At 30.5% G+C, this 21,225-nt stretch overlaps 1 protein-coding gene across 2 annotated transcripts in view; it reads left to right on the plus strand.

The window, feature by feature from the left end:
- The window catches only part of Atg7 (Autophagy-related 7), a 60,610-nt gene that overhangs the window by 13,204 nt on the left and 26,181 nt on the right, over positions 1–21,225 (plus strand). For both annotated transcript variants that reach the window (XM_085813054.1, XM_085813053.1), the window contains exons 4-12: positions 4,339–4,416; positions 4,504–4,617; positions 5,416–5,553; positions 6,717–6,805; positions 10,586–10,707; positions 10,839–10,926; positions 11,296–11,440; positions 15,450–15,608; positions 19,453–19,510. In XM_085813054.1, the coding sequence (XP_085669180.1) occupies positions 4,339–4,416; positions 4,504–4,617; positions 5,416–5,553; positions 6,717–6,805; positions 10,586–10,707; positions 10,839–10,926; positions 11,296–11,440; positions 15,450–15,608; positions 19,453–19,510 (991 nt within the window). The remainder of the gene's footprint in view (positions 1–4,338; positions 4,417–4,503; positions 4,618–5,415; positions 5,554–6,716; positions 6,806–10,585; positions 10,708–10,838; positions 10,927–11,295; positions 11,441–15,449; positions 15,609–19,452; positions 19,511–21,225) is intronic.

Genomic DNA, 21,225 nt, shown 5'->3' on the forward strand with positions numbered 1-21,225 from the left:
AATGCTGATTATTTATATTTTGCAAATTTTATCAAGAATAGAAGTAGATTACTCTTGCCCTTGGCATATCTTGTGGATTGACAAAGCCAGTTTTCATCTCAGTGGGACCATGAACATGAAAATCTGTTAAGAATTTAAGTTATCAAAAGTCTAATATTATTAATAAAATTTTTTCACATTCACCCAAAATTATCAATTGACATGAATTTTCTAAATCACCTTCCTGTTCCTGGCCTTTTTTATTTCTTCAAAGCAGGGCTGTGGAGTTGGAGTCATGGAGTCGGAATCGGAATTGGGCAGATTTTGGGGTAAAAGGAGTCGGAGCTGGAGTCACTAAAAACAGGTTGACTCTAACTCCAGTTTTTGTTGGACAGTTTGAATTTGAAATGAAATTAAAATGAATTGAAAAAACTTAAAAGCTGAGTTATTTTTATTTATGGACTATATACATTAATAAATAGTTATTTTCCTTTTTATTGATATATTAATAAATAAATATAAGTTAGGAGGATAGATGTGATATTTGCCATTAGTGATTAAACTGATTCATTTAGTTACAAATCTCGCTGGTAAATTTAGGTAAACAGCAATATCAGCAAGAACTCCCAAAATTGATGCCATTCTTAGGAAGCGAGCAGGAAAAGGAGCAATTATTGATCAAGCGATGTGATAAGGAAGTGTATATTTGATGATAAAGAGGTTTTTAGAATTAAGAACTTTTTTAGAATATGTAGATAACCCTAATGTTCCACTAACAGAAAGACTGTGGAATGATCTTGCAGAATTGGAAACTCTTCATTCTACACCGTATATAGGTAGAATTGGAAACTCTTCATTGTACGCCATATATAGCCACAAAAAAGCTGCAATGTGAAGAATTGACAGGAGGCAAGAATGGGATGTTTGTTATTTCTGAAATGGAGGGTTATTTTGCAGAAGGAATCATTTCTTCAATGAAGAAAAGAGAAGCTAATTTGCTAGACAATGGGATCTTGCTGGGTTCAATATACGTAGATCCAAAACACTAAATTTTCTTGGATGACGAACAAATTAAACTTATTATGGATTTGAATTAAACTTATTAAAGATTTAAAAAGTGATATAGCCGTTTATAGCAATTCAATGGAAAATGAGGTTTTGAGACTTATAGCTCTTCCGGGCTAGCACCCCTTTAGGCTAATAAATCCTCTGTTGAATCACAGGTGAGAAAACCACATTTTTGTTTTGCAGCAGCTAAAATTATTCAAAAAAAATATCTTTCGTTGAGGAATAAGTTTTTCTGGAGGCATTTCACATTCAGTAAAATATTTCAGTTTTAGCTATTGATACTAATTCCAATCAATCTTTACTCGCAGCTATTAAGAAGTTTATTTCATAGTTCTCTTTATTTTTCATCTATAGATGGTTCCAATAGCTTGATTTCCTCCCTCTCTTTGTTATCACCTGAGCACAGGCTTCTCTTTCATTATTTGCACTTCTGCAGCTGAAGAAGCAGGTTCTATGTTTAAACCTTTGAAAGAGTCCTGCAAATATTATGCTTATTTTTGTTGCCTTGAGGCCTCCAATAATGTGTACTCCTTCCCCCCCCCACCAGCATGAAATGCTGCAGTGTTGCAGAAAATATTGGATGCTACTAAAATATTTATTAATTAGAACTAAGAATATCTGGGATTAAAGTTACATTTCCCTTCAGTTATGGTGACTTTATTGAATAATTTTTATTACAGCAACTAAAATCCATTTCTTTATTATACTTATTGCTAAGTTTGAAAACTGTACATCTAGTAATATTATAAAGTGAGAATGTGAGAATTTCGATTATGACACAGCACTTTAGACAAATGAAAATTTTCGTATTTGTTTCATTTGCTATTTTATATCACTTTTGTTTCATCTCTGTACTCTAAAATAATTACAATTTTCAGATTTAAATGATGGTTTTCATCTGTTATATATATAGCAAAAAAGAAAAACTTTAAAATTAGTGAATTTCAAAATTTATTGTATTATATACATATATATGCATGCACATGTATCCTCCAAATTCCATATGTTTAATTGCATTTGAAACTGAAAATTGCAAGTGACCAGTGCTTCAAAGTGGAATGTTTTAAAATTGTTTCTTTATGTGGGTTAATTCATAAAACTGATGGTACTTACTGGTTACATCAGCTCACATGTTTTTGATACAAAGGAACAAAGCATCAAAAGTAAGCTCCAAATGTGAAAATAAACAACAAGTACTTATGTTGACTGTACGATTCCTGTTGACTGGGTTACCATTGAAGCATGAAAGTTGGCACCAAACATTTTTGCAGAATTCTGAAGCAACCAATGCCTATTTATTTAATAAACATTGCTTTTTAACCCCTTCATTTTTATTTTGTTAGGCCTTCAAATTTTATCAGAAGCTCTGTTTAGAATACTGTGAGTACAATGTTTCCGCAAGTAATTGTTACAGTGCATTGCTGTTTTATTGGTTATGCTTAAGTGACCATATTTTATCGGTTAATATACATCGTTTTCATAGTAGAACCCATAACTATGAAAATAATTGACTGCTTTCTGTTCTGTAGATGGCAGATACCAAATTTTAGGGAAGGGGGTTCCCCCAACCACGAAACACAAATAAAAAGTACAGCAATAATAGTTAATTTATATCTTTGTTCAATAAAAACAAAATGTGGTTTATTGAAAATTGGTGTTGCATCAGATGAAAATGCAGAGGTTATGAATGTGTTGTTATGTACCATATTTGGTACTAAATCCCACTGCTTGCTGACAGTTTCATAGTTGATAGAATAATATGTAAATAAACAACTCAGTATTTGAATTGAGAGTAACTTAATATTTGAATTTACCTCAAAATAATTGCATGATGTACAGAAGATAACATACAGAAAAAAATGCTTATAAAACTAACAGGTTGCTAAATAATAAAGAAGAGAGCACACAGAAAAAATGCCCATAAAACTTAAGAATTTGTTATTTCATGTAGTTTTTTTTATGAAATGGAAAAACCATTCTAGAAGGTTGACCAAGGTCCATATGAACAATAGATTGACAACTGCATTTGTTATGTAACAAATGAGTGTTTTGGAAAAAAAAAAAAAAAAAAAAAAAAAAAAAAACTGCAAACAGAACTGTGAAAGCTTCAATGGAGATAATTCTAGATGGGAATGCAACAATAGACAACAGTAATCATAACCAACAATAGTTAATGGACAACAATGATCATCTATATTGGGCTTCAGCTGGTTGTTGATTACTTGGAAAGTGAGAATATTAGCTGCATGGATGGCTAGCCAGATCTCTTGTTCTTAACCCTATACAGCATGTCTGGGATGCTCTTGAGAGGACTATTTAATGTCGCCATTTTTCTCTGAGAACCATCCCAGACCTGAAAACTGCCTTGCTACAGGAGTGGGATTGACTGCCACATGGACTCCTCAGTTGCCTTCTGTTCAGTATGTCGTCACGCTCCGCGACCTGTCTGGCTGTGAGAGGGGACCATACCTCATATTAGTTTATTTATAACATTAATTACATATAACCCCATTTTCAGTCTGATATCACATTGTGGATTTTGGGCATTACTGCAGAATCATGAGTACATAAATTGACTTTTGAATGGTACATTTCTCTGTTATAAATATGTATTTGTACAAATTTCATTAAAATATGTCTGTTAATGTTTCAAAAATTCTACATAATATACAAATTCTCTTAATTTTCCACAAGATTGTATATAGGTATTTAGTAACAAATTTTGATTGGTTTAGTTTAGTTCATTATGGCAAATAGCACTAGGGTTATCCAGCCTGTTTGTTTGGAATTGAATCCAGGTTAGAACTACCAGTGTTCAGTGATTTATTTTACCGCTTGGCCACTGGTGGGGATTTTGAACTTTGTAAAGTGGAGGCAATTCAAATTATGATCTAATATATTAAAATTGTCTGATGTTACTATTTTCCATGCTCATTTTGTTCTAACATTAACTCTTGTCATAGGCTCTTCATGAATGAATATTATAAAATCATTATACATTGCTTTGACCTCACTGACATGTTACTTTATTATTGATATGATTTTATTAGAAGTTTCTTGTAATATGAATTGTCTTCTATTTCTAATAAATATGGTTTAAAAAAAATTTAATTGCTAGATTGTATTCAGTGAGATTATTTAAATGCTTATTTTTTATTGTTTGATTAATAACTGTGGACTGTCACTGTCACTGTTTTAAAGCTGACTTGTGTATTTTCTATTAAATATCACCATTGTATGAATATTTAAAGTAACATATTTATTAAAAGAATTTTATGAATATTTTACCAGGTGTGGGATGCTATTAAAAATGGAACTGCTTTAGAAGATCCATCTGTATTGCAATTATTACTTTGCTTAACTTTTGCTGTGAGTAATTTAATTTTTTGTTTATAAAAATTGCTTTATTGAATATACATTGCCTTTATGCTTATGTCTTCCATTGTTTTTATATAGGATTTAAAAAAGTATCGCTATTATTATTGGATTGCTTTTCCAGCATTAACGTTTCCAAAAGTCATTAGGAGTGATGAAACAAAGAAACTTCATGAATATCTTACAGCTGATCAAGTTTGTTTCTTTTATTTTATAAACTATTTATTAGGCTGTAATTATTTATTAGCCTGTAAAATAAGATATCTATTTTTAAATATGTAGACATTTTAGTTAAATTAATAATGTAATAAATTAGTCATTTAAAGTTTATGAAAATTAATAATTACTTTATTGTATTTTTAATTTAGTTAAAACAGTTATTATGAAAAAAAGTTAATTTAGCTTTTTTTTTAAAATTTTGTGTGGGGTAGAAATCTTTTGTAAATTCCAAGAAATCTGACAGAATAAAACTATGTATTTTCGATTTAAGACAGATTTAACAAAATGATACCCGAGCAGTTAAAATTTAGGGAGGGGATTACATATGATTATATTGACAAAAACATCATTGCTAATTTAATAAGTAAATGAGCAGCTTGCTAAAAGTATGATGAGTTGAAAGGTCTTCTTTTAAAATATTTTTTAATATATATTCTTCAACAGTCTTAATAGGTTCATTAAATTTTTTTCACAACATACAATACAATATCCATAGTGGCAGAATCAATTCAATCAGCTTATCTTCTTTCTAACAGCAGCTTCCTTAGCATTTTGTAATAACTGAAAAATATTACTTACCTGTTTTTCATATTTTAAATCAACAAATAGTGCAACTTCAATAGACAAATAACTTCAATCAATAAATAACTTCTAATTTTACAGTATATATAACATATAATAAATTTTGAAGGTTTTTTTCAGTTTTTTAATTTTGCAGTTAAATTATATCAAATTGCTAGCATATTTTGATTTTATACTTTCTTCCACTTTTAGTTAAACCAGTTTCTGAATTCATATGATGATCTCTCAGTTTCAAGTAAAATGGGCTTTCTGGTCTTCATAGATGAAGAGGGGAAATGCCATGCCCATAAATTCAGTGACTATAATAAGTTGAAAATGTTACAGGGGAAGGTAATTTTTAGATTCTAATCTATCTTTTATTTTACTCTGAAAGACTCTAACTCTGAAAGACCTACTAATATTTATGTTAAAAAATGTGATCTTTTGCATGCAATTTAATTTTAACTAAAAGTTAGATACAGTCAAAAGTCTTTAATCCGGACTCATCGGGACTTCGGCGGTTCCAAATTATAGATCATCAGTTTAAATCTGGTAAGATGGCATGCAGAAATAATAAAATTAAAAATATGAAACCGTAATTTATGAAATAAAGAGCAATTATGATCTAAATTATGATCAATTATGATCTAAAGGGTATCAAAATTTACAAAAAAAAAAGCTTAATATTTATTTGTTTACTTTATTAAACATTCTTTCAACACACGCAATCGTAAAGCATACATTACACAGAGTCGAAATTAGAAAATTGCAGCCAGAAAACTATTTGATGTGTATTCGTGATATTTGTAATGACGAGGAATTTGATTTAAATCATATCAAAGATGGAGTACATTGAGATGAAATACTACATTTAGTAAGGAATTATAAGCCAAATAAAATAAAAACATCCCCTGAAGATAAGGATAGTGCTGACAGATCAACTTCCAGTTCATTGCGTGCCGTGATGTTTCCCCCTCCCCCACAGAGCAGCGTGAAATTGATAAAAAGATTTCAGAATGGTTAGAGAAACAAAGGATATGCCTTATCCATTTTTTGCAGCAATTCTACTTTTTGTTTGATGGCCATCGAAACATGCTTTCGCTTTGTAGATCCTTTGGGAGCTCCAGAATTGGAAATTCTTTTTGACATGATCGAAAGTTCAAGCTTCCTTTTATAAAATTGCTCTAACAGTCTGCAAAAAATAATAAGCCGGATCCAATTAGAAGATTAAAAAACAATGCAATCTGCAATATTAACTGAATTAGATAATTAGATGATTTTAGCTTAGCTTATACCGTCCATTATACATTAAACATGCATGCGTAAACGCATTATACGTTTAAAGTTTGTAAGCTTTGAGTTTGTAAGCTATTAAAAGTTTGTAGCTTTGAGTTCTGGATTATAGATCATTCCAGATTATGGACGTCTGGATTAAAGACTTTTGACTGTATTATACTTTTGGAGAATTTCTTAGTTAAAACTATATTTTATGTGATTTTTTTTTCATTTTTTAGATACTTATTGGTTTTGCAGATCCATGTACTTATGATAAATACCCAGGTTGGCCACTGCGAAATGTATTGTCATTAGTTGCATATTCCTGGTATAGATAATATTTTTAAAAATCTTATTTCCAAATAAAATATTTTTGTGTTTAAATTAAACATATTTCTGTGTAATTAAATTTCTGTATATATGTATTATAATACGTATGTTTTTAACATATTACTGTATATTGGGTTGATATAATATATATGACTTTGTAAAGACGCATTTTAGGCATTTGCAGAATTATTGAAACTATCCGTTAATTGGACAAACTTGGAATTTGTGCAGCGTCAGCATTGCACACTACCCAAAACAGACATATGTGCCACCGTACCTACGTTATCACATGTGTACTTTTTCGCGACATCATTGGGTTGTCACATAACTATTTTGCAAACGTGCTGCTTTGTTTAATGAATGTTTTTGTGAATATACTGTCTCATGAGTCCTTTCAGAACTGTCTGCATGAGACATTTGAATATTGTTAGAGTGTTGCGTTGTCTAGAAGGCATTACTTTGAACTGTCACAGTCCTTGACTGGTAGTAAATGCAGACCTTTCATAATTTTTAGGGTCTGTTTCCACTTGCTAGTAGCTGCTCTTCAAATTCAAAGTGGAAAGTCATTTGTTTCCTGCTAGGGTGTGTTCTAGGCAATACGTAAATGTCTTTCTTTGGAATGGCATTTAGACCTCTGTAATCTACACTGAATTGTGTAGATCTGTATTTCTTCCAAACTAAAATGATGGGTGGTGCCAAAGGATTATATGAAGGCTTCATAGGGTATCTTCAGGCTTGATAGGGAATATTCATTGATAGGACATCTGCATCTTCTTCAGAAGTTTTCCGACTTCTTGTTTTGAGAATGGAAGATACCGAGGATATTGCTTGATAGTTTAATGTTTTCCAGTGTCTATCCGATGCTGTCTTAACTTTCATGCGACCAACATCACAAGACGAAGTTGGCAAGACATTTTCAGATTATTTTATTTAAAAGACTTGTAGCTTGAATTTGTGCATCATTTAATTTGTACTCTCAATTAAATCTTTAAATTAGAGGACTCTGCTTCTGATTGGTGAAACTCTGCATGAGGCTTATCATAAGAGAACACAAATCAGTTTCATCTCCTTTCATGAAAGTATATAGCCTCTCACTTATGTTGGCTATTCCAACCGGTCTACAAGGGTAGTCACGCTTAAAAGTCTTTTTGAATATGTAGTTTTCTTAGTGAAATCAGCAATTCCCCCACTCAACTTCTCATGAGTTTTCACTGCATGGTTGATGATGCATTTCATTCTTGGAAAGATAATAATATTATGAGCAATTATACTGTAGCAACTTATTTCATTTTCATACTTTCCAAACTGTACTGTATTTCTTCATTGAAGGTGCACAATTCATTATTTTTTATGTCTAAGCAAAATCCATGTTTCTTTAAAGCCTCTGAGGATGCATAGGTTTATTATATCATCCATGTAGAATGTGTTATTGTGTGCATGGGATGCAAACTTGATATGCAGAGCCATTTTTCCATACATTGACATTTTCTGTGCATTTACAGTTTGTAGAACTTACGATGGAGCTGTAAATAGGAAGGTGTCAATTCAAATGCCTGGTTATATCACATCACAAAATGGTCACTTTTGCTTTGGTGTGATTTCTTATTCCATAAGCAGCCCTTGATTTCCATCCGGAAGTGAGATATTTGAAGAATGTTTTATGGGCACTTTTTGCATTTGGCAACCTCTACCATTTGAGATAGCCGCTTAGTAGTTTCTTAGCTGCTCTTTTGACTCTTTTGATATATTTTTGGTGCTTTGAGCTGGAGGTAATTGGCACTGTTTTTATAAATCCATTACAACTCCAGGATTTTACTTTACTAGTTCTGTTACAGTCCCACCATTTTATGTTACTTTTATCACTGCTGTATTTCATCTTGGATGCTTGTATCACCTCCACTCTTTTCATCAGTTCAGCATTGTGTCTTTAATACTTCTTCTGATGAAGATGCAGATGTATAATTCAGATATGGGTCTTACAGGCCTACAGTCCTTTTTGCTGGTTTTCTGCTCAGTCTGTACTTTCATGGCATACACTAGAACACTCTTCAGATATTTATTATCATGTATCTGGAGTACTTGTATCTCAAGATCCCTGATAGCATCCATAAAATACTGGAGACTTAGTGTGTCTTTAATTTCTTGGCTACAATCTGGAAGTGAACTTACATGAATTTTTTTATGTCAGTTATGAATTTTTGAGGGTCTCTTTTGTTTGCTTTCACTTGTCAGTTCCTAAGATCAGTCAACAGTAATTCTTGAAAAATGTTTCTCTAAACCAATGTGTTAATGCCAACTAATGCTTAATGCATTAATGCTAAGGTTGCATTTGAGATGGTTGAACTATACTATTGCTTCTTCATCTGTATGGCTTTTGCTTCCATGAAGTTCTTCATTTCTGCAGCATTCAGTTCTGTTGAGGTCTGCTGCTTATTCTTGGATGGCAGCAGTCTTGTCCACTGTGGCTTTCAGTTGCTCTTCCATCTTCCTAATTATCAGCATAGAAATCCCGCTACTGATACCAGTTGTTGTAATTTATGAGTTTTTTTGTTTCTTTAAGTAATAAGTCCAGATAAAGAGCAAGAATGAAAAGTTTATTAAAAATTTTTATAACACATTAAATAATACACAGCTGGAAATAGAGCAAGAACATGGATATGAAGTAATTCCTCTTTAGTGCATGAAAAATATTGTTAAGTTTCACAAATCATTTTCAGGATAAATACTTTACATTTCAGCTAACTGCTAAATCTCGCAACTAAACTCCCTAGCCCTCAGACCCATATTTATATATTACAGCATGGACTCTAGAAACTTCTATAAGAACTGGTCGTGGCTAAATCTGTTTCCTTGAATCGTTCAAAGAGTTGCAAAGTTGGCCTTGTTAGGAATGAAATTACCTATCTCTCGTATTCTAGTTGAGCTATTTTTACAGTTCAAATGATATAGCATGCAGAAATGAAAGTTTTACAATTTTGTATTACAAAAAAACACTTAAATTTGGCAAAAATTAGATTAAATGCAAAATAAATCCCAAAATGATCATCTTAAAAACAATAAATATAATAATAATATAAACATTCCAGCAATATCGGAGAACAAAAATACAATAAAAAAAGATTTAAATACAAAATCACTTTGGGGTTTGATTGAATCAAAGCAAAATTTAAAATTATGGATTATTTTAATAATATTAATTATAAAGAGCATAAATCAAACATTTATAGAGTGAAAATTAGGCAAAAATTAATCTCAGATTGATGTTAGGTTCAGTAAAATTTTTTTTATAAATTATTCTATTAAATCAGTTAAGTGTAAGATAAATTTTGCATGTGCTTCTTTTTCACATTACACACGCTCACACACATATCTATGCTTTTCAAGAATTATTTTTTGAAGTTTTTATCATTTATTTTACTGTAGAAATTGAGAAACTGTGCTCTTAGCATGAAGTAACAGGCAGATTTTCCTTTTGTTTGGTAAACTGAAATCAAATTACAGAATCTACTTTTTTAACGCTGATATATGTTGACACAAAAAATTTTTTTTTGTCAAAATGGATTTCTAATACTATGATGTTTTAGGATTCACTTTTAATCAGTCCTTATTAAATTTTAGTGAAATTTCATTGGCTTCATAGTTGTTTTGTTCATTTAATTATTTTATGGAATTTTAAAAAAATTTCATGATGTCTATTTTATATGTATACTTTTATGAAAATTGAACAAATGACTTATTATAAACTATGACTTCTTTGATGGATAATTTGAATTTTTAGGGGGAAATATCAAAACACTTGGGATGTAATTTGCTTGAGAGAGTTTGTGAAAGAAGGGAAACGCCACTGTGAACATAGTATTGTTCTTACAATTCAGTTGGTTTTGCCAGATATTCCAGTTGGTGCGTATACATATATCTTATGCATGCTTCCTTTCATACTTTTGAAATAAATTTTCTGAAATTTACTCATAATTCATACAGAAGATTACAATAAACATAAAGTTGGAATTGTTTCTGAATTGTATTTTCAGAATGTCCAGATATAGTGGGTTGGGAAAAAAACCAAAATAAACTTGCTCCTAAAATGGTTGATATGAGCTCTAATATGGATCCAACTAAGTTAGTATAATTTTATCTCTTCTTTCTATTTTTCTACTTGATAATGAGTTTGGTATTTGTCATTGTTTTAAGAAACGTCAATAAATAAGTTACAATCTGCTATGGAATAATAAGGAAACAACCACAAGTAATTTCATAAGTATGGCCAAGTAACAATTATACAGTCAAAAGTCTTTAATCCGGACTCGTCGGGACTTCGGTGATTCTGGATTATTGATTTTTCAATCAACTAAAAATCAAGTATGTGATCTTTTGAAGTGTGAAAACGCTGCTGTACAACTGTGCACAACTTCACTCTTTGTGTATGCTTACTGTATTGTAATACAATGTGTATTGCATTTCTTATATGTATGTTTTTATACTTCTTAGATTAGCTGATGCTGCTGTTGATCTCAACTTAAAACTTATGCGATGGCGATTGCTTCCTGAACTGCAGCTTGAAGACATAAAAGCTGCTCGTTGCCTATTATTTGGTGCTGGAACATTGGGATGTAATGTTGCTAGATGTCTTTTGGTAATATGATTTTACATTTTAGATATTATCTTAATTTATCAGTTTTATAATAGTCAGTAAATTATTATTGATCAACTGACTCTAATTTGTTATTGGACATTCATTTTTGTTGTACAAGCTTTTAGTTTCATATCATTTATCAAACATGTTTATTCTCATTTTTGCAAATGCAGCATCTGAAATTTAATGTTAATTTTTAAATTCTGTATCAAATCATTATCCAGTTTGACCAATGGAAGAATATTCCACAAATCAGAAATGTGCAAAACAGATTTTTGTTGACATGTTGTTGCAATAAACAAAGATACCTGAAAGTTACCGTGGATGGCAATTTCTCATACCACTATTTTTGCTTACAGTATCACGAGATCATTATAAAATTTCTATGACGGACCAATAGGAATACAGGAAACTCATGCAGTTATATTCTGGACTTAATTCTTCATTCTACTTCCCTCAACCAATGCAGTATTACTGTCTGTTAGGCAGAGTACCCGAAGGTGTTATACGCAAGGCTCATCACATTCCAACCTCAAGAAATTTTCTAGAATTCTTAGCGAACATTTCCTAATGTTATGGTAGAAAAGTCATGTCATTTCTCCATGCGTTAAACACAGGATGTGGCTTTTAGCCTAGGTACTTGTTTTCCATACCTGAGCCTTCATTATAAAATATAAATTTGCTTATAAATAATGAGGCAATGACATAAACTGATTACAAAATTTGCAGGTGATTAAATTTTGGTCTTATTGTTCATTTTTCTCCATTACTTCAGTAAGTGCAGTTCAGTTAAATGGAGTTTTAAGTTAGGTAATTAAATAAAAAACAGTGTAATGAAATGTAAGAATAGGGCACTTTGTGGTGATATTCATAAAAAGTGGAAGAATTAACATTGACATCGATTTATATGAATTTGTATGCATTTCTGTATTGCCTTCTTATAAAGAGCGGGTGAAAAATTTAATGAAGGTACGTAGTTATCCATTATTTGTCAGTATTATAATTTTTCATTTTAGCTGATAACTGTGAGCAAATTGTTGCTAAAATGCCATTTATGAATTTTAGGGTGTTCAGTAAATGTATATTTGTCATGTTGATTAAATTTTATTTGATTTATCATTTATACAATATCATTCTCTGTAGATGTTTCTTTTTTAAAACACAGGAGTAAAAAAATTTCCTGTGCTTTTATTTAATAAAAACTTAATCTATAAATAACTAATCAATAAATTATTTTTTTTCAATTTAACAAACATTCTCTATTTATAAAAAGCAAATTTAAAGTTAATTAAATTTTAAATGAAATTGAATTACAAATAAATGATTAATTATTGCTGCGAACTAATCTAAAATACAGTACAAAGTCTATCCGGATGTCCATTATCCAGAGTGATCTATAATCCGGACCTCAAAGCCACAAACTTACACATGCATGTAATGCATTTACGCATGCGCGTTTGATGCGGGCGTCCGCTACATATGTGCATAAAGCCAGTAAAGCATTTACCCATGTGCACTTCCGATAGTGAAGAAAGTAACAGAAAATGTTATTGAAAACGAAAAAATTTCGATTGACAAGTTAGTTGGTATTCTCGACACAGCAATTACAGGATTCAAACAGTGGAACTTTGTAACTGAACAAGAAATTATGTCTGTTTATAGAATTAAAGAGAAAGTATTAGCACAAAAAACGAAGCAACTTAAACAACTTACATTAACAGAAATGTTTACTAAAGTAAACAAATAAATATTAAGCTTTTTTTTTTTGTAAATTTTGATCCCTTTAGATCATAATTGCTCTCTATTTCATAAATTACGGTTTCATATTTTTAATTGTATAATTTCTGCATGCCATCTTACCAGATTTAAATTGATGATCTATAATTTGGAAAAAACCCTAATCCAGAATTGCCCAAGTTCCGGCAAGCCCGGATTACGGATTTTGTACTGTATCATTTAAATTTTGAGAGCATATATAAATCAAGTGCAAGTATCAAAATCTATGAACATATAATAAATGCATAATATATAATTTGCTTTTTACGGATAGAGAATGTTTGTTAAATTAATAATCAATAAATTATATACAGTACAAAGTCCGTAATCCGGACGTTCATTATCTGGAATGATCTATAATCCGGACCTCAAAGCCACAAACATTTTTTTGTATGCTGTACGCATGCATGTTTAATGTATAACAGATGGTATAAGTGAGGCTAAAGTTATCTTTACTGGTTCTAAGGCATTTCAGTTAATGTTGCAGATTGTGCTGTTCCTCAATCTTCTAATTGGATCTGGCTTATTATTTTTTTGAAATCATTTTATACCCAAGGCTCGGCGACATTTGAATTTGGTTGGTTTATCTGATGACTCAGAAATAGTCCTGATTGTTGACAACTGTTTGGCGCATACTTAAAGTTTTAGTGAAAGAAGGGAAGAATAATGTATCCATATAATTCTTCCCTCCAAATTATATGTCTATCATTCAGCCTATGGATATGGGAATAGTGCAAGCGCTGAAATGCAAATATAAAGTAGGATTTTTAAAATCTGTGTTAAATTTCTTGAACAATGGCAAGACTGCTCAAGACGTTTTGAAATTTTTTAGTATAAAATCTGCTGTGGGGAGCATCGCAAGATCGTGAGAGGATGTGTCTCCACATACGTTAAAAAATGCTTGGCATAATTTATGGCCAGCTACCATATTTCATGGTGAGGACGATGAAGATGATAGCCACAAATGTGATGGTTTTTGGACACTTAAAGGTAAAACTAAAGCAACTAAAGGTGAAATTTTCCAGTTATTGGATTTTGTAAAGAAATAAGGAGAAGCGGTAATAAATGAAGATGATGTAACAAAAGTTTTTCATTGTGACGGCAATGCCCCAGTCATCAATAAATTAACAGATGGCGAAATCTGTAGTATGGTTCTAGATCCAGAAAATACCGCTTCTGATAGTGAAGAAAGTGACAGAGAGGTTATTGAAAACAAAAAAAATTTCAATTGACAAGTTAGTCGGTATTCTTAACACAGCAATTACAGGACTTAAACAGTGAAACTTTATAACTGAACAAGAAATTATGTCTGTTTATAGAATTAAAGAAAAAGTATTAGCACAAAAAACGAAGCAACTTAAACAACTTACATTGAAAGAAATGTTTAATTAAGTAAACAAATAAATATTAAGCTTTTTTTTTTTTTGTAAATTTTGATACTCTTTAGATCATAATTGCTGTTTATTTTATAAATTACGGTTTCATATTTTTAATTGTGTAATTTCTGCATGTCATCTTACCAGATTTAAATTGATGATCTATAATCTGGAATCGCCGAAGTCTCAACGAATCCGGATTATGGACTTTGTACTGTATTTTTTTTTTATATATTACTCTCCAAAGTATTTTGTCATTATGGATTAGTTATTACCCTTTTCATATATATATTTCACAAACAATATATTAATTAAAATCATCATTTTAATAATAAAACAAATTTTAGCTCTTGTGCTAACTTTTTAAAAACAACTGATAATTTTTCTCAAATAAGCAGGGAGAGATTTTATAAAAAGATAAGTATTTGAATCTAAATCATAAAAATTTCAAAGTACATGTACTTGTACATGTAAAGTACATGTAACATGTACTCATGAGTAATCTCTTTATATTTGTTCATACGTAATTGTTTCTGTATTTTGTGCTTCATAGTATCAGTTACCTTTGAAGAAAATTTTTTATTTCTTGGTTGTAATTATCCTTTTATGTTAAAATGTTATTTTTAATCATTCTTTATGTAACATCTTCATGTTGGTACTCTATCAAATAAATATCTAGCAAGAATGTAAAAGTCCTCTTGCTGTAAATGTATTGATTTTTATAAGATTGAAAATTAAACAGTTTGATGTTTGACCAAAATAATGAAATCGCTTTGAAACTTTATTACTCTTTGTTATTCAAATTTGCTTCTTTATTACATCAAAATTCTCATGCGGATTGTTTCCTACATTTTTAGGGCTGGGGTGTGCGGAAAATTACATTTGTTGATAATTCTCGTGTTTCTTATTCAAATCCTGTGAGGCAGACTCTTTACACATTTGAAGATTGCTTACAAGGTGGAAAATATAAAGCTACAACTGCTGCCGAATCATTAAAAAATATTTTCCCAGGTGTTGTAAGTTAAGTTTTTATTTGTAAAATAAAGTCTTCATGGTTTTGCATATTTCATTTAGGATTCTTTTATGCAAAGCTTTTAATAAAGCTTAATAAAGCTTAATAAAGCTTTGGAAATAAAGAGAAAATTGATTTTATTGATTTAAAATGTCTAACTTTTATTCTGTATAGTTATTTAGTTCTAAAGAGCTCATTTAGTTAACCCATCTGTTGGCAAACTGCAGCTCTTTAGCCATATGGACATGGTTGTGTCACAAATTGATGAATCAGTTTTGCAGTTGGTACTGGTCGGGTTGATGTAACATCTACAGGCACAGATGTAGCCCACATGATTAATGCATGAAGTGAGTGAGAGCAAGCCAGTCACAACTTGTCTGTCAATGTGTACAATGGTCAGTGATTGGCGTGACAAAAAGTCTTACTTGGCACATTAAGCTAATTGTATTTTTTAACCAACTGCAAATCTCACACATGGTTTTGACATCACTTTAATAAGTTGCTATAACTCTGTGTTCCTGCTTTCATTGTTAGAAAATGAAACATATTTTTAGATGTCAGCTTTTTCATATGGCTACGAAGACGAAGCAAAGAAAAATGGAAAACGAAGCCATGCATGTAAAATTGAATGAACTGAATCATTCGCATTTAATGGAAACTCAAATGGCCTTCTAACATGTCTATGTGCCAAGAAAAATTAGCATATAGTTAGAAATCAAATTCGAAGCGACACTTTACTTGATTTTTGTGATTTGAACATGTGTCATTTGGCAGTAAATATCCCACCAGTGGTATGAGAAACTGCAAAAGAATCAAGAAAAATCAAATTCTGTATTTAATTATTGCATGTAATCTTCCTACAATGTTAATATAGCGAGCTGTGTTATTAGTCTAGAGATTGCTAAGGGAGGCAAACCAAGCACCAGCAATGAATACATTAAAAGTAATTTTAAAAATGCATTCAAAGAGCTATTCTGGAATTTTAAGAATGAGGTAGAAATTCTTAAACAAATTAAAGTTACCATTGTTTGTTGAAACGGTAAATGACAAATCAGTCAAAATGTTTTATAATAAAACCAATAAGCAAATTGAAGATCTTAAATTGGTTTAAGCTTTATTAATAGCTGTTGATGATTCTTGTAACATAAATGTCAAAGTGCAAGTTCCACTTTTTATTCAGTTTATTTCATCTGCAGTTTCTAAAGAACTTTTAGGATTGTTCCTGCTGAAAAGTCAAACATGGGGTGAGGATATTGCAAATGCTGTCATTGAATGTATGGAGAAACATCATATTCTCCTGAATAAAGTTGTTTCAGTTTCAAAAGATAGGAAAGAAAGTATGACTGGAGTGAAAAAAAGGTTTCGTTCCTATTTCGAAGGAAAATATTAATTCCGAGATGCTTGTTTACCATTGCATCATTCATCAAGAAGAAGAAGGAGACATTTCCGGAAGAAATTCATAATATTATGGGATTGGTCATCAGGATTGTCAACATAATTGTAGATAAAGCTCTTTATCATCAGTGATTTAAGGAGTTTTTAGTTGAAATGGGAGATAAATAAACAGATTTTCTGCTGCATAATCAGGTATGTCGGCTTTCAGAAGGAAATGTTTTAAAATGTTTTGTTTCCTTATTATTAGAAATTAAAGCATTTATTCTTGAGAAGTGTGTTGACTATCCTGAACTAGTGGATGATTAATTGATCCAAAATTTTTTCATGGCACACTGACATTTATCTTACTCATAAACTTCAGGGGGAAAGAAAATGCAATTTTTTCAATGCTGGAAGTCACTTCATTCAAAAAGAAATTACCTCTTTTTGCTCAATATTTTTAAAGAGAAACATTAATTCATTTTCCAAGCTTGCTAAAACATCACTGAGAAAATAATTCAGTAACTGAACATTTACTATTTCAAAACAACAATTTTAAATATAATGGAAGCTTTTTTTTATGGAGGTTTCTGGAATTCAGAAATAGATAGCAATGTTAGCCTTTGTTAAAAAATTACCACAATGCTGACATAACAGATCTGAATTTTGCTTCCATTAATATAGACACTGATGCTTTGAAGTGCAGTTCCTGGAGTCAGAAAACAAAGATTTATGAAGCTTCAAACCTGAATCCCTTAATACTGATATTGAAAAACTGGAGTAAAATAAATGTGATCTTAGTTTACAGCAAAAGTAGCCTGCTTTGAAGACTGGATAATAATAATTTGGCATAATAATTTTCAACAACTGGAATTATATCCTGACTTAAATGTTCAATTAAAAAAAAAAAAAAAAAAAAAAAAAAAAAACTAGTATTTGCAGTTTTTTTATGCTTTGGCTGTTTATATTCATATGAATAATCTTTCTCAAGCATGAACCTTATCAGAAGTAAATTGTAAAATTGATTTATTGATGAGAACCTGGAATCCTGCTTGAAATTAAAAACATTGACAAACCAGATCTATTGAAACTTTCCTTGGAACATGGTCATTGTTCACGTTAAATGTGTGTTTTGTCATATTTTTATCCTAATGTAAAGCTATTGTTTATTAATAAATTAGATGATTGTTATTATAATACCTGGTTTTATTTAATGTTAGAAGCTAGTTTAAACTGAATCCTATAAACATGGTTCTTGAAAACAAATTTGACTTACAAAAGAAATCTTTATTTTACTACAGATCTGTGCCTCTCTTGATTAATGAGTTTGCCAACCACTGACTAGCCCATTTAAATATTTTAGTTATTGGTAATAACTTAAATTATTATAAATTATTAATAACTAAATTATTTTAGTTATTGGCCACAACTAGTTAGTTATTAGTATAACTTAAATTTGCCAATGAAATCAAATTTTCAGAGTTTATAAATTTTTAGAACATATTCTACCTAAATAAAATATAAAGTGATCATGATTTAAATAAGCTTTATTTGTATTACTCTACAGTTGTTACTGGTGAGGAATGATATCAAAATTTTTTATTGGTATTAGCCAAAGAATACAAAAAGAAATTCTGCAATGGAAAAAAGTTCTAAAAGAAAAGTGTTCCCTAGAGGGTACTTTACATTGGAAGTATAGAAAAAGAAGCCTGTTAAATAATTGAAAATGTCACAGAAAACATTTTAAACATTTATAGTGGAAATTTCAAGCATTGCAAATGACATCAAAGCACATTTTTATCTGAATGGAACCATAAACATATATATGTGTTGCATTTGGGATAACAAAAATTATGTGTTCCAAGAAATGCTTTTGTCTGTACCTAATCACAGTGTAGTATGGATTACATCCATATTTATTTTTATGTCATTTTTTAAGCATTTACTGATAATGGCCTTGGGATATATTCTGTGATTGCAAACAAGCAATATAATTTACTACAGATACTTGTTTTTACTACAATTAAAGCAAATATACTGTTTAATGTCTGTCATATTTATGTAAAATGGAGCATCCCATATGCTGGAAGTTTTGTATGGCAGTTTTTATTCATGCAGAATGCCTTTTCGGATACATTTTGTTTAATTCCACTTATTCATTACAATTACAGAACATGCCAGCTTTAATTGCAATAGTATATCTTACTTATATTGTATAGTTAAAAAATATGCCTTAATTTGAAGTGAAATATTTTTAATGTGAAAAGCAGTATATCAAAATTAGTGTTACAAGAAATAAAAATTTGCTTGTGTAACTAGTATAATATGCTTATGTAACTAGTATAATACATGTTGGGAAAAAAGTAACATTTGAATCTTTTTAATAAATATTTTATATTTATTGATAATTAAAAAAGAAGTTATAAAAATAATTTTAAATGAATTTTTATTTATGTAGTATTGTATTAATATAGGATGCTGAAGGACTAATATTAAGTGTTCCAATGCCTGGTCATTCAATTCCAGAAAACTGTGAGTTCTGCTACAGTATATTTATTTGTTAATATTATGTAATCTTTCTAATAACAAAAATTATAATAGAATATTTCTTCTGCTCAGATTTCTTCAGTTTTACATCTTGCACCCTAATTAAATTCTAGCTTTCGATAATATATGAACTACTCATTAGGTAATAAAAGTGATTTAATAAGCAGATTGGTTTCAATATAAAAGCTAATCTTGGAGTATATTTTAAAGTAAACATTATGATCAATATTTTTATTTATCCTTTTTAGTCATTCCAGTTTATTTTGTATGTTTCATACTTTATACATGTCAATTAAAAATCTAAAGTAGGGGCTTTGTTAAAATTTCATTAAAAGTAGTGCATAAATTTGCTTAGTATATGCAGGCATTTATTAGAAATATTCAGTTTAAAAAAAATTATCTGAAATTTGATATATATGCAAAGTCTTCCAAAAAGTGAGTTTTCCTCTGTAATGAACTTTAGACAGTAGTAGTATCCCATAACTCTAAATGGTAATAAGGCTGATGAGGTATAAATGGTAATAAGGCTGATGAGGTATAAATGGTAATAAGGCTGATGAGGTACTGCGGCTGCACAAGCAGAACATCAAAGTGTTCAGTGTTGGGTTTCTGAGAGAGAGAGAGAGAGATTGGAAGCCTTACCGGCAAACTGAAGTGTGGAAAATTTTCATCTGCTGAGGTCAGGTGTGATGAGTGCCATCATCCATTATCAACATCATCACGTTGTTTTTGCCATCTCTAAACATGTCACCAACTCGAAACTTTATTAATTGTTGCTTAACAAGTAATTTATAAGTTCAAAAATCTGAGCTGACACTTTTTAAAAACCAACATTTATTTTTCATGCCATATCTTATTCTACAAAATCTTAAATGCAACTGACTATCAAACAGAAAAGCAGACGTATATGTAATGATGCATCTGGGCACGTGATCCTCGCGACAGACGAATTCTTTAGGGTTGTCACAGAAAGCAGTGTGTCACCACAATTCTCCCACCTTTTGAGTGGATGGCTACACACTCAAAAATAAAACTTACATCAATATAGATGAGTGTTATATAACAAAGAAAATGACTTAATACTTAAATCATATTACTTGAAAACAAAATTAATACGGAGGAATAATACAACAATAATAGCACAACAAAATAAATCGTAATATTTCAAAGAGATGACTTACATTATTCATGATTTTACAACTCTACCACTACTGGTGGTGAAAGGAACTTAATAATTTTGAGTATTATCTATTATATTATCCAGCTCCAATCTAAACAATCTCTGTATAGGTCTCAAGAACTCTGAATTATTACTTTTTACAAGAGCAACTCTTATGTTGCCATCTCGACCAGGGATCACCCAAATAATACGTGCTAAATTCCAATATGCACAGTTTTTATTTTGATCCTCCAGCAAGACAATTTCTCCTACAAAGAGAGGTTTATTTTTGTAATTTCTGGTAGACTGCTGTCTTATTTGCCCTAGATACTCAGAGCGAAATCTCACTCTTAACAATTCTCTCATTCTTTGGAGATACTTCGCTCTTCTACTCAATTTTTCTTTGTTCACATTGTCAATATCAGGTACACCCGACTGTGAAGTTTCATGCAGAAATTTTTCTGGAGTTAAAGGCAAGGGATCTTCAATATCGTCAGATACGTACATAAGTGGTCTTGAGTTGACAATTCTTTCACAATCA

The sequence above is a fragment of the Stegodyphus dumicola genome, chromosome 3 (genome assembly GCF_044657685.1).
Source record: "Stegodyphus dumicola isolate Sdum_Otavi_A_Nest chromosome 3, ASM4465768v1".
NCBI classification, from domain to species: Eukaryota; Metazoa; Arthropoda; class Arachnida; order Araneae; family Eresidae; genus Stegodyphus; species Stegodyphus dumicola.